Source organism: Parasteatoda tepidariorum, chromosome 7 (assembly GCF_043381705.1).
Source record: "Parasteatoda tepidariorum isolate YZ-2023 chromosome 7, CAS_Ptep_4.0, whole genome shotgun sequence".
Classification (NCBI taxonomy): Eukaryota; Metazoa; Arthropoda; class Arachnida; order Araneae; family Theridiidae; genus Parasteatoda; species Parasteatoda tepidariorum.
The window spans coordinates 43,382,144-43,393,898 of record NC_092210.1 but is presented as its reverse complement, the minus strand read 5'-3'; the positions used below and the strand labels follow the sequence as shown (position 1 = coordinate 43,393,898).

The 11,755-nt window shown below is 28.4% G+C and overlaps 1 protein-coding gene and 1 long non-coding RNA gene across 3 annotated transcripts in view; one reads left to right on the top strand and one right to left on the bottom strand.

Annotated features, from left to right (window-relative positions):
- Positions 1-11,755, bottom strand: part of LOC139426016 (uncharacterized) — a 207,388-nt gene that overhangs the window by 4,824 nt on the left and 190,809 nt on the right. The window lies entirely within an intron of this gene.
- LOC107445428 (BMP and activin membrane-bound inhibitor homolog) overlaps positions 1-11,755 on the top strand; it is a 50,806-nt gene that overhangs the window by 33,093 nt on the left and 5,958 nt on the right. Inside the window, exons 1-2 of one of the 2 annotated variants that reach the window (XM_071183350.1) lie at positions 8,327-8,561; positions 8,676-8,990. In XM_071183350.1, coding sequence (XP_071039451.1) covers positions 8,726-8,990 — 265 coding nt within the window. In that variant the 5' untranslated portion in view covers positions 8,327-8,561; positions 8,676-8,725. Of the gene's footprint in view, positions 1-8,326; positions 8,562-8,675; positions 8,991-11,755 lie in introns of those variants that run through there. The other variant, XM_016059813.3, reaches the window with a different exon arrangement.

Sequence of the window (11,755 nt, the reverse complement as noted above, 5' to 3'; positions counted from 1 at the left end):
TATATATATAGCACACAAGAAAAATGAAGAAAATTAATAAGTTTTATTAACTGCGCATAAGTTGCAAGTATGTAGAACTCATAAAATAAGCTAAAATATTGAGAAAATATGGAAAAAATAAAAATAATGGCAAGAGAAGAAAATTAATAAAAAATTTTTAATTAAATGTATGTCTACCGATGGAAAAGAAACTCTCGAAAAATTACTTTAAAGTTTGGATATAGTCAGAATTTTTACGTTAAACTAATTTCCTTATTTCATAAATTGAGAAACTGCGTAAGAGATGCTAATTTTCCTTTAAAAATGCATACACAAATTTGAGATAAATTTTAAATTGCTGTAAATGTATGTTAATTTTAAATTAACATACCTTTAATATCAATAATTATACTGAACGAGCAAAAGAAAACTTAATGTCGTACTTGCCACTTCATTCAGCATTCATATCCAAATTTCGACTGGTGTGAAAATCTACAGAATTTGAGATATGCAGCGAGAAAGATGCAACATTTGCTTTAAAAATTCATGTATGCATGTGGTGAAATACACCTTGACAGTTCATTTGATCGCGAGTTCTAGTACATTTTTATTCTTAAAATTCTGAACAAAGAACTACACTAACACGAATCTTAAAGTCAAAAGTTTCAAGCATTCTCGATCCACCTGGAGCTACTTTTTGTAATATTTGTATGAATTAGTTTATAAAACACTGTAAATATAATAGTATAAGTTTGCAAACATATTTAATGCCTATAAATTTTAATTTTTTCAGAACCATTTTACAAAACATACCTACAAACTTACCTACAAAATAAAATATGTTTTAAATTCACTTGCATAAGCCAGTAATAAATCAGTATGTCTTCTAATTTTAATTCTTGGGGACCATTTTACAAAACCTATTGCACCTAGTTTTGTAATACTATGCAAAATATTTGTATTATAGTTCATTGCAATTTACTAATACAATTGAGATAAAACTAATCTTAACTTTTATATTACTTTTAAATTAAGTGATATATTTATAATATCACATAATTTGAAAGTAATATAAAAGTTATGTTTATAATGTGATATATATATTTATAATATAATATAGTGAAACGTAATCTATAATTTGCATTTTTGTGGTATTTTACTTTTATAAAAATAGAAACAATAATTTAAATAAAAGTAAGTTTTTAATATCTGATCATTGCAACACATTTCATACATGATTTAGATTCAAACAATTTCAGTTTTTGTTAGAGTTTTGAAACACTTGATTAAAACAAAAAAAATTCTATTTTCATCAAGATTTAGTTAATGATATTGACTTCTTAAATAATAATACAACAGGTTATTAATTTTTCAGAGTTCCGAAAACAATGAGTGATATTTTTGTAAATTATTTTATAATATTTCTAAACTAATATATTTAAGTGTTACTTAAATGAATGTTTCTTATTATTTGAAATGTTGATCTTTTATCAAAAAAATAAACTTATCTTTAATAAAATTAATAAATTAAAATAATTTATAATGAGTTCGTGACAATACAGAGTCAAACTTTACTTGATTAAAAAGTTTATTATGCTTTGAGATTCTTTATGCTTCGAGACCTTTTTAAAAAGCTCATAATTTTTGGAATAGTTCATGTATGTTACTTGATTTAAAACTTGATTCTATTCGAAAATATTCAAATTGGAAACAAGTCATGTTTAAAGCGCTCAAATGGGCATCCACTTTCAAGATTTGCCCTTTTGTTAATCATACCGCTTATATATACCAGTAATATCTAGTAATATCTTATCTCTTCAGTTTGAGATTATTCATATAAGAGTTAAATACTATATTTTTAATAGAATGAGAGTTGATCATAGTTTAAAAATATCTTTTAAGTAAATGTTTGTTTCCTTTATTATATCAGGTTTTTTTTCAAATTTCAATAACAGGCTAAATAAAAAATAATTTTTTTTGCGACAACAACTTTATTTAATAATTGAACAGAAAAAAATACGAATATGAGAAGCTTGTTCATCTGTAGGAGGTGATTTTTATGGAAGTGATTGAGAAATTATGTAATAAATGTTTAATAAAATAAACAGTAATAATTGAAATATATTAACGTAATATTAATAAATTAAAAATAACAAAATAAGTGCACGTAAAATACCGTGCATAATTGCACAAAAAAGGGGGTAAATAACACTTTATGCATATGTATTCAGAGAATAAAAAAAGAGAATATTAAATATTTTTTCCCACAAGAAATTTAAGTTCAACTCAGAAATTCAGGAAATATATTTTATAAATATTCCTTAACAACATAAAAACCCGTTACAAAAAAGTCCATGTCTTTAACGTGATAAAATATTTACAAATTTAACGTGTTTATCATGATAAATTTGTATTAATTACGTCATCTAATTTTTAAACATAAATATTCTCTGCAATTACAGTAGTAACCTCATAATCATTTTTTTACTGCAAAGTTTGTCAACTCGCTTTCGAATCTGTATAGGTAAAATCTTGCAAGCGAAGTTTTGACGTCTCTCAAACTGGAGCTCCGTCTCTGCTGACAATGCAAGTTTCAATTAGTTTACCACCCATATTATTATTGCCTTAGGGTCAACCAGAATATTGACAATTTCCAACTTGCTGGTATACTCAAATTTTTGCTTTTCAAATTTCGCTGTATGACAATCAAGTTTCAATCGTTTTCTAATAGCTTCTAATCTTGCCATATTATACTTTATCTATCCACCATCGATTGAAATTTCAGTCGTTTTCCAAATAGCAAGAGCAGGGTGCGAAGTTCATGCTCACCAGCTTACCATTGGAAACCGAAACTTTAGAGTTTTGAGTTGACGAGTAAGCTTTGTCTTGTAAAATATTGTTTTTCCCAACCAAACTACCATATTTTTCCCAGAGAAGAGTTTCCATAGTCGGGATACAATCTTCACATACTTTATTACAGACACCCTTTCGAACAAGATTTACACCGAAGGCTACCCTATTTTTTAAGTTAATAATATTATTATTTCAATAAATATATTTCTTTTTTTCACTTTCTGTTTTCTTTCCTTATGGATTTGGTCTCTTGGTCATTAAACCAGTTAACATGCTGAAAATTTATGACATTTTTTGTGTAAATAATGGCGAGCAAAAATTTTAGTCTGGCTAGTGACTTAAGAACTGAAATTCCATTCCCTGAACTAGGGAGATAAAATTTCAACTGAATCCTGTTTCTGCTGACAATGTAAGTCAAAATCGCCATCTAAGTCATGCAAATAAAATTTATTTACAGATAAAAATTAATTAATATTTAATTCATTATTAATTAATTCATTATTAATTAATTTATAATTAATTTAATTAATTCATTATTTTTACCTCTTTCTGAAAACAAACTGAAAGATACAAAACTAAAAATAATAATAATACATAAATTTAAAAAAAAAAAACTTTTAACGTAAACTAAACGGAGAAATTTTTGTACTTTTCAGACCTAAAATGAAGAAAGTTGAGGTTTTAATAATTTTTTGTTTTATTTTCTCATTCTTTTTCATAAGGTAAAAACAATGTGGAAATTCTACACAAATGTCCCTTTTAATTCATTGTTTGATATTGTCTTTCACTACCTTGATATTTAATCATCTTCTTACCCAACCTTTCAACAAAGATCTATCACTTAATTAGTGAAGTCCCTTCAAAACATTTTAACCAACCTACCGTAGAAATAAAGTAATAACTTTCACCAAATCTCAGCTATGAATATTCAGTGAGCGCGCTTTCACCTCATTCCCGTGTAATGAAATCGAGAACAAACCTTCCTCGAAAATCTAGAATTTTAGCAGATGCTTGCCTTTCATAATGGGGCATATTAATTTACGGTGCAGTTTCAGGGCTATCATCCCTATAGTTTGGTTGATTGAGTTTAATATTTATGATCCATGATAATGGCTTGAGAAAAGAACATATCATTCACGAACGGAAAAGGAAAAATTTAAATCTCCCTGTTTTGAAAGATGCGTTCATAATCATAAAACATAAATTTGCTTGATTTATTTTCTCACGCATCGTGTGTTCCTATTTAACTTTTTTGCTTACGAATGATGGGTATTTATTCGAAAACAAATCCCAATTACACGAAAAGTTTTGACCACTTTCTGAAGTAAACTTATTGACAGACACAAAACTTAATAATAATAATAATAAAACAAAAATTTCTGAATACTAAAAAAAAAAATTATCATGCAAAAATGTTACAAAGTGTACATTAGAGCATTTTTAACTGAAAAGGTGAACCTAAGTAGAAGAATATTGTTCTGTTCGTGTTGTAGTTGTAGTTTTTATTTACGTCGCACTAGAGCTGCACAATGGGCTATAGACGACGGTCTGGGAAACGTCCCTGAGGATGATCCGAAGACATGCCATCACAATTTTGATCCTNAAAAAAAGTTTTTTGCACATTCTTAAATAATGTTTATTCGTTTTGTCAGATAAACTCACTGATTAACGTGAATGTCGTGGCATAAGCAAACTAAATCACCAAATTAGTAACTCTAAAGTTATACAAAACAACGTGTTTTTTTTTGTTGATGGTTATACTTTAAAAAAGTGACTCTGTAAAATATAATAATTTAAAATCGATGGTTTTTGGAATGTTATAACGGTTTTTTGAATAAGTTTTGTACTGAAAATCAAATAACGCCAGCGATGCTATATTAATTTCTATAAATTGGAATTACATGAAATTAAAAAAAAATAAGCTATGCACTAAAAAGCAAAATTGAAAGCTATGCACTTAAAAGAAAAATAGGACAAGTAATTTAGGATAAGGGTAAAAAACCTATAAGCTATTATTGACTCCAAGGCTGCCTAATTATTTTCGGGAATAAGTTTTAAATAAAATATATATTGAAATGAAAAAAACAATATAATATTAATATTCAATAAATATATTAAAAAGAATTTTTTCTAATCTTTGAATCTGATCAATACTTTCAAATATTATTTTCGTTTACTGGGGTCTATCGATTTTATTCTCCTATTAGCCTTAAATTATTTCTTTTAGTTTTCTTCCAATAGCAATAAAAAAAAACAAATAAAACTTCTCGAACAAACGTTCATAACTTTGTTTCCATCATATTCTTCCCCTTGAAAAACTTAGTGGAATAAAATTTCTTTTCAATAACTATCTAAAACTGGCTTTTCATATACCTTAAGACTTACAGAGAAAAAAAATTAAGATTATAGTGAGCTTCAACTAACGAAGCTTCAAGATTGAGTTAGAGATCTAAAATAAAAGAAGTCAGACATACAATTAAAAGTTGTTTTTTTCTTCCTTCGGTAAGAAAAGAATTGTTTGAGTTTAACAAAATTCATACCAATCATAACAATAACCGAAATAAGAAGGAAAAATCAAAGAAGAAATGGTTAAAGCAGAGCAACTTTCAGTGTCTGTATTCAATCCATTGAAGTTGTTAGGGCATCCATGTTGTTATAGAAAAGGTCCTTGGGGAAGATCTCTGTTTTCAGATTTGTATTATCGGCTTCCGATAAAACTTTTTACGTTTACATTCCCCAATCCAAATTTTTATTTCAACAACAACAGGAATGAAAAGGTTAGATTTTGTTCACAAAAAAAAAATTCTGTTTGCAGGGAGTTTATCTGTAGATGCACTTTAAATCTGGAATCGGTAATAATCAAGAGTTTTGAAATGGCAAATTCTATTTTTTTACCGTTCGAAATTTAGATATCTAGTTTTCTTTTTCAAACCTGTATCTTTCTATTCAAAACTCAAAAGTTTCTTAGATTGAAAGTTCAAAAGTTTTTAAAACAGGACTTTTAGCACAGTGATAATTCCCAAACTAAAAAATCGAGGTAACAATTGTCTCCTATTTTAGAAGTCAGTTGTTTTTATATTGTCTGTCTCATCTATTATTCCCACGAAATTTCATGATGTAAGACGTTGTAGAATTTGGAATTTGAATTTATATTTTTTTATTAATATGCAGTGTGTATATATTTTGAAATCTTAGCAGATCAATAATTGACAAAAATGAGATAATATACTTAGGTCGTTTCGGACCATTACTTTTTCGAAAAAAAATAAGCCCAAATACATCTGTATCACTTCAGATAGCGTTCTTTTGCTATATATATATTGATTTGCGCATCTTTTTCCTAAAATGTTCATAGGAAACGTGAGAATTTTTAAAAAAAATAAAAACTGAATTCTTGTATTTTAAAAACCTTTTCATCATCTTGGAATTTAAGTAAATTATTTGGTTTTGTTATCTCAATATCTCTTGTTTTTAGCTAACTTCTTACGATAGATTACCATTTGATAGCCCTGTACCTTTTAAAAAAAGTTCAAAAATGAAATGATCATTATATAATTAATTAATAATAAGAATAATAATTAATAATAAGAATTCATTATAGAACAAGATAATTTTTATAATTTCCATGGATTTTTCTTAAAAACATGAAGCCATGAAATTATGTAGATAATAATTTTAGATGGGTAATTTAGTACTGTATATTTGTCCGTTTTTAGATTTTTTTAAAATTCATTTATTTATTTTTATTATTGTTCAGAGTAATACAAGAACGATTCGAATGACGCTTAAGTTTTTTTCTTACTTCAGAGTAAATTAAATCTTTACTTTTAGCGTAAATTAGAAAAAAAATCTTTCTTTTAGAGTAAATTACTCAAAAAGAAAGGTATTTTATCAAAACTCTATAAATGCATAAACCAATGAGAAATATTAATCGCAGACATTATACAATTTGTCAGAAATTTAATATACCAGGTAGCAAAATATATCTCCTAATAATTTTTAATAGAAACCTAATACTGTACCTATTATTATTTTCTATCAATTTTTAATGTTTTTCCGAATATTCTCACAAAATATTGAGCATTTACAAATATCTTAATTTTACTACTCTTAACAGTGTTTTTCTGAGATCAATTTATTCCGAAATTGGAAGTAATTTTGAAATTTTTGAGGCAAAGCGCTTTAATTATTATAATGATTAGATTTATTTCATTCATTGACTCATATTTTAATCAATACTTGTAGTTTTGAAACTTCCAAAAATCTTACGAAAAAAGGAGTTAATAAATATTAAAAGATAGAAATTTTAAAAAAGAAAGAGTTTCAATCCTTCTTTAACAAGACACTACATATTTAAAATTAAATGTAAATTTAAGTTCCGAACTCATTTTGGAAACTTGTTGTAAGTAAATTCTACCCTTTTTTTAGAATACAAAAAAGAAAAAAATGGGCATCCGCAAATAATAATAACGATGGGTTAAGGGCTAGAACGCTCGTTTCCCAGTGAGGTGACTTAGGTTTGAATCGTAGCTATAGTTAGTCGATACGAATTCTGGCGGCAAGTGTGTTGACGTAAAAACATCCTCAGGCGGATCATGGATAAGGATCTTTTTGCCGTCAGGCTAACCGTGGAAGGCTTTTGTTACGTTCCTAACCACAAATACGGATTTGTTCCATCAAGAATGATTGTTTAAGAAGTTCCTTCGTATTCTGGCCTTAAAATTTAAAATCTATAATTTTGTTCAAAATTATAAAGCAACGAAATTGAACATAAATAGTCGTTAACTCCAAATTTGGTCCGCTGATCAACGCCGTTATAAATAAAGTAATAATGATAAAATAAAATTAAAGAAAAAGTAGTTGAATTTACTTGCTTCGGCTTGAATTTTGTTTATCAAATTACTTGAAAAAATTAATAAATACACGAAAGACGAAAAAAAATATGTGTACTCCTTATCTTATGAGGAAAAATAAATATATCTAGAAAAAGCTTTTATGCATTTGACATCAGTTTGTCCCATTTCTTTTATTTTCCTCGACATTTTGAAAGGAAGGGGGAATTGGGAGGCAGATCAAATTGGTGGTAAGCCTTTATCCCGCCAATCCCTATCCACAATAGATTTCGATAACTTTCTCGACCCCCGCTCTAATGAACGCAATAAAACGACACCCCTCCTCTTTCCATCAAGTGTGGCAGAGATACTTGGCGACTTCCCGGCACCTAATTGTCGCCAAAGAAACATTTTTCCGTTCCTTGTAAACAGATTCGTGGAGGAAGCTCAAGATGAAAAAGATGGAAAGAGGGGAAAAAATATATTTCAATGTAGGATGATTCCTCCCAAACAAAAGAGCGATTGGACATCACGACTTCTTCTTTTTAAGTACCCGTCCGCCCTGTCGCCGTCTGTTGTTATTATCCGTTGTTAAAGTCGATGGCGAAATGCCAGAGTGTGTATAAATAGAGCATCAACATCCCTTGCTCCGGATAAGGAGGGCTAGGCGCCGTTTGATGCCGAGGACGCCGGTCTGACTGACGTTTACCAATGCAACAGCAACTCACTACTTTCAAAAGCTTTAAATTCTTGTGGTGCTGCCATCTGTTAGTTTTGAAAAGAAACAAAACCTATATTATTGAAATACCTCATTTATTTGAAATCGGTTAAGTGTAATTGGAAAAATAAATTAAAGTTATTTTAAAATTCAAGGTTTTAACTTTAAATTTAAGCAAAGTAACTACCTATTTTTCAATATTTGTGATTTTTTGTTTAATCGTTTAGCGCTTTGTATAACAAATTTATCAAAATGTTATTTGCTATTAAAATTTGAAATTTTTTCTTCCACAGCTGATGTTCGGTGTTATTGCAATCTACCTGCATGTGTGACGTCTGGATACATGTGTAAATCATCTGTGGGTGTCTGTATATCGGATCATTTTGGATACAATAATGAAATTTGGCAATCCAGACATGCCTGTCTGGAATTAAATTCTAATTCAGATCAAGAGATGGAGCCACTAGAATGCAAGGAACCTTCAGAAGATTTGGACAGCATAACGTACCCAATTCGTTTTTGCTGTAAAGAAGATATGTGCAATTACTTCCGAAATTCTAATGATAAACAAGAATCAGTTTATCGATTGAACCACAGTTATATGACTGGTACAAAATGATAATACGTTTTCTTTTGTTTATCCTCTGATAATACTTTCAATTTATTTATTTAACTGCTAATAATATATTTATTTTATAATTAAAGACCTCAGGTGTAAAAGTGATATTTTTGTATTTTAGGTATAAGCAGCATTTTTATAAAATATATTAACTATTACATATTTCAAATTGGAAAACTATCAATTTGTTGTTTGAACATTGGTAAACATTACTGGAACAGATTCGATAAAGATATGCCTAGCTAGGTGTTAAATTATTTACAGTAGGAAAGCGAAATTTTTATGAAGTGTGAATTATCGCCTTTCACCCCTGAGATCTCCAGCTATTAACGTTTGTAATGTATGGATTCAAATCTATTGCGTTTCATAAGATATTAATGTTATTAATTCTGAATAATTTTAAGTTCTAAATGAAAATTGTTAAAATTAAAAAATGATTCTCAATTTTTTTTTAGCCCAGGATATTATAACATTGGTATAACTTTATTGGTATGATATTAAAAAAATAGAGCGTAAACACTGTTCATTATCATATATCTGTGGCTTTTAATTAAATTGTCGTATTGGCATATTTTCAGAATTGACCAAGAGTGTGCTGGCCATAGGTACAAGGGCTCCGGCATCGGTGTGTAAGAGGATGCATTTGCACTCCCCTGGCTTTTTCTAAAACAATTAAAGAGATACAGAAAAACAATTTTGTTATAAAAAATTTTTATTAAAAATGTTTTTATTCAAAAACAAATAATTAAGTAATTATTGATACATAACAATTAAAAGTTTTTTCAATCAAACAAGAATTGTAATCGCCTTGTTTGCTGTCCAAATCTGTTTATAACTTTTTCAATGAATTCTGAGTCATTTTTGATTCTTTACTTATGCACACTGAGCATGCACGAATTTGGCAGATATCTGAGCTATACTTTTAAATTTTATTTAATAAAATATGAATAATATAATATTTTTCATTAGTTATTTAGTTTAACTAAGGTGCATAGCACAAACTGACTTCTCAGAACTGTAAAACTTCAAAACACAATAAATACCAATGTTAAGCGTGCACGAACACGTTAGTATACGAAACTACTGTTAATAGTTAGTTGTGTTTCAAAGTCAGTAGCCATGACTCATCAGTACAGTTTCTCGTGGCAAAATTTGTAAGTACAAGAAATTCGTACTTTTTTTTAAAATATCTTGTTAACAATGAAGAAATGCATCTTGAAAAAAATCAACAGAGGAAAATATATGTAATAACAAAACAAAATGCAATAACAGGATATTTTTAAAAAAATTTTTGGGGGGAGGGGTAGTTTGTTAGAGGATTGCACCCCCTTTTATATTATTCTGCCGGCACCCCTGCATTCTGCCGGCACCCCGCTGTTGCAAACTCACAGCAGTTATGAAAACAGCAATAATTCGTAAGAAAGCGTTATATCATGTGAAGGTGAGTCTTCGAAAAACTGACTTCGAAAAACAAACCAGCTAAAGTAACCGGGAAGATTCGCCCGCTGTAAAGATCAGCAACTCTCCTTAGTATAAAAATCACCATCTAATAAAAGCACTCGTACAAATTCAGATAGATTTTATTAGTATAATAACTTTTTTTTTTATATTTTGGAAACTTAGTTGAAAAAGTTCTCGATTTTGATTAATATTTTTTTCATTCACAAAATTCTTCATTGCTATGGTTAAATGGAAATTCCAAAAGTAAATACTTCAAAAAAAAAGTAATGATTTTTGAAACTCGCAATAGTTTTGTAGGCAACCAATAATCCATTATTTATTTAAGAAAGATATTTTATATTTTTAAAGGATATTTATACAAAATTACTATAAAAGATAAATAGCAAATTTCAAATAATATTTTTTTCCTCTAAAAATGCATTGAATAAAGTGCTAGAGGAAGATGCATTCAGACATGATTGCATCAATATTTCTCATTAAATTTAAAAATTTAAAATAAAGTAACCAAATTCAAGAATAAAGAATTATATTTCATTGGTAACAATTGTCGTAGTTTATAACAGTTCGTTTTCAAAAACCATAATTCATCTTATTTTATTCAATTCCAATCTATATGTCAAGAACTAGTAGACTTAACTTATACGGCGAAGATCATAGCCGCTGCAGACTTGCGAATTTAACTACTTAACATAAAGCATAATTTTAAGATGAATTGATGAAAGAATGAAAAAGTTTCATTCACATTAAATGTTTCTTTTTTAATCATATTTGCATCTGCTAATGAACGTTTTTTAAAAGTCAGGGTTTCATTAAATGAAGTTCCATCGTTTAGGGTTCCGTAGTAATAATTGGGAACAGCTAAACTAAAGAAAAAAAATTTTAGAAATGTTTTATTTTTATTTACTTACTTAACTCGAAAAGCTTAGAGCTATCCGGCTGCCGGAAAATGGCAGTAAATTATCAATAAAAGGAGTTAAAAGACAAAATTACGTTTCAAGTGCCCCAAAAGGCATTTGAAATTTAGAAATTGCGAAATTACAGTAAATATTTTGCATAGTTCCAGGGTGAATGTTTTTTATGGATCAATATTTCGAATTCGGTTTACAATACCGATTCTCCTCCTCGTGGTATACCCCAGAAACGTTCGACGGATGACAGATCTAAACTTTCCGGCATGCGACCCGAACGCTTCTTAGTTGATTTTGATCTGCATATTCTGTTAAGGAATGCTGACAGCTTCTTTCAACCAAAAAGGCTCAATTTGAAGCAAATATTAAATAAGTGTGATATTCT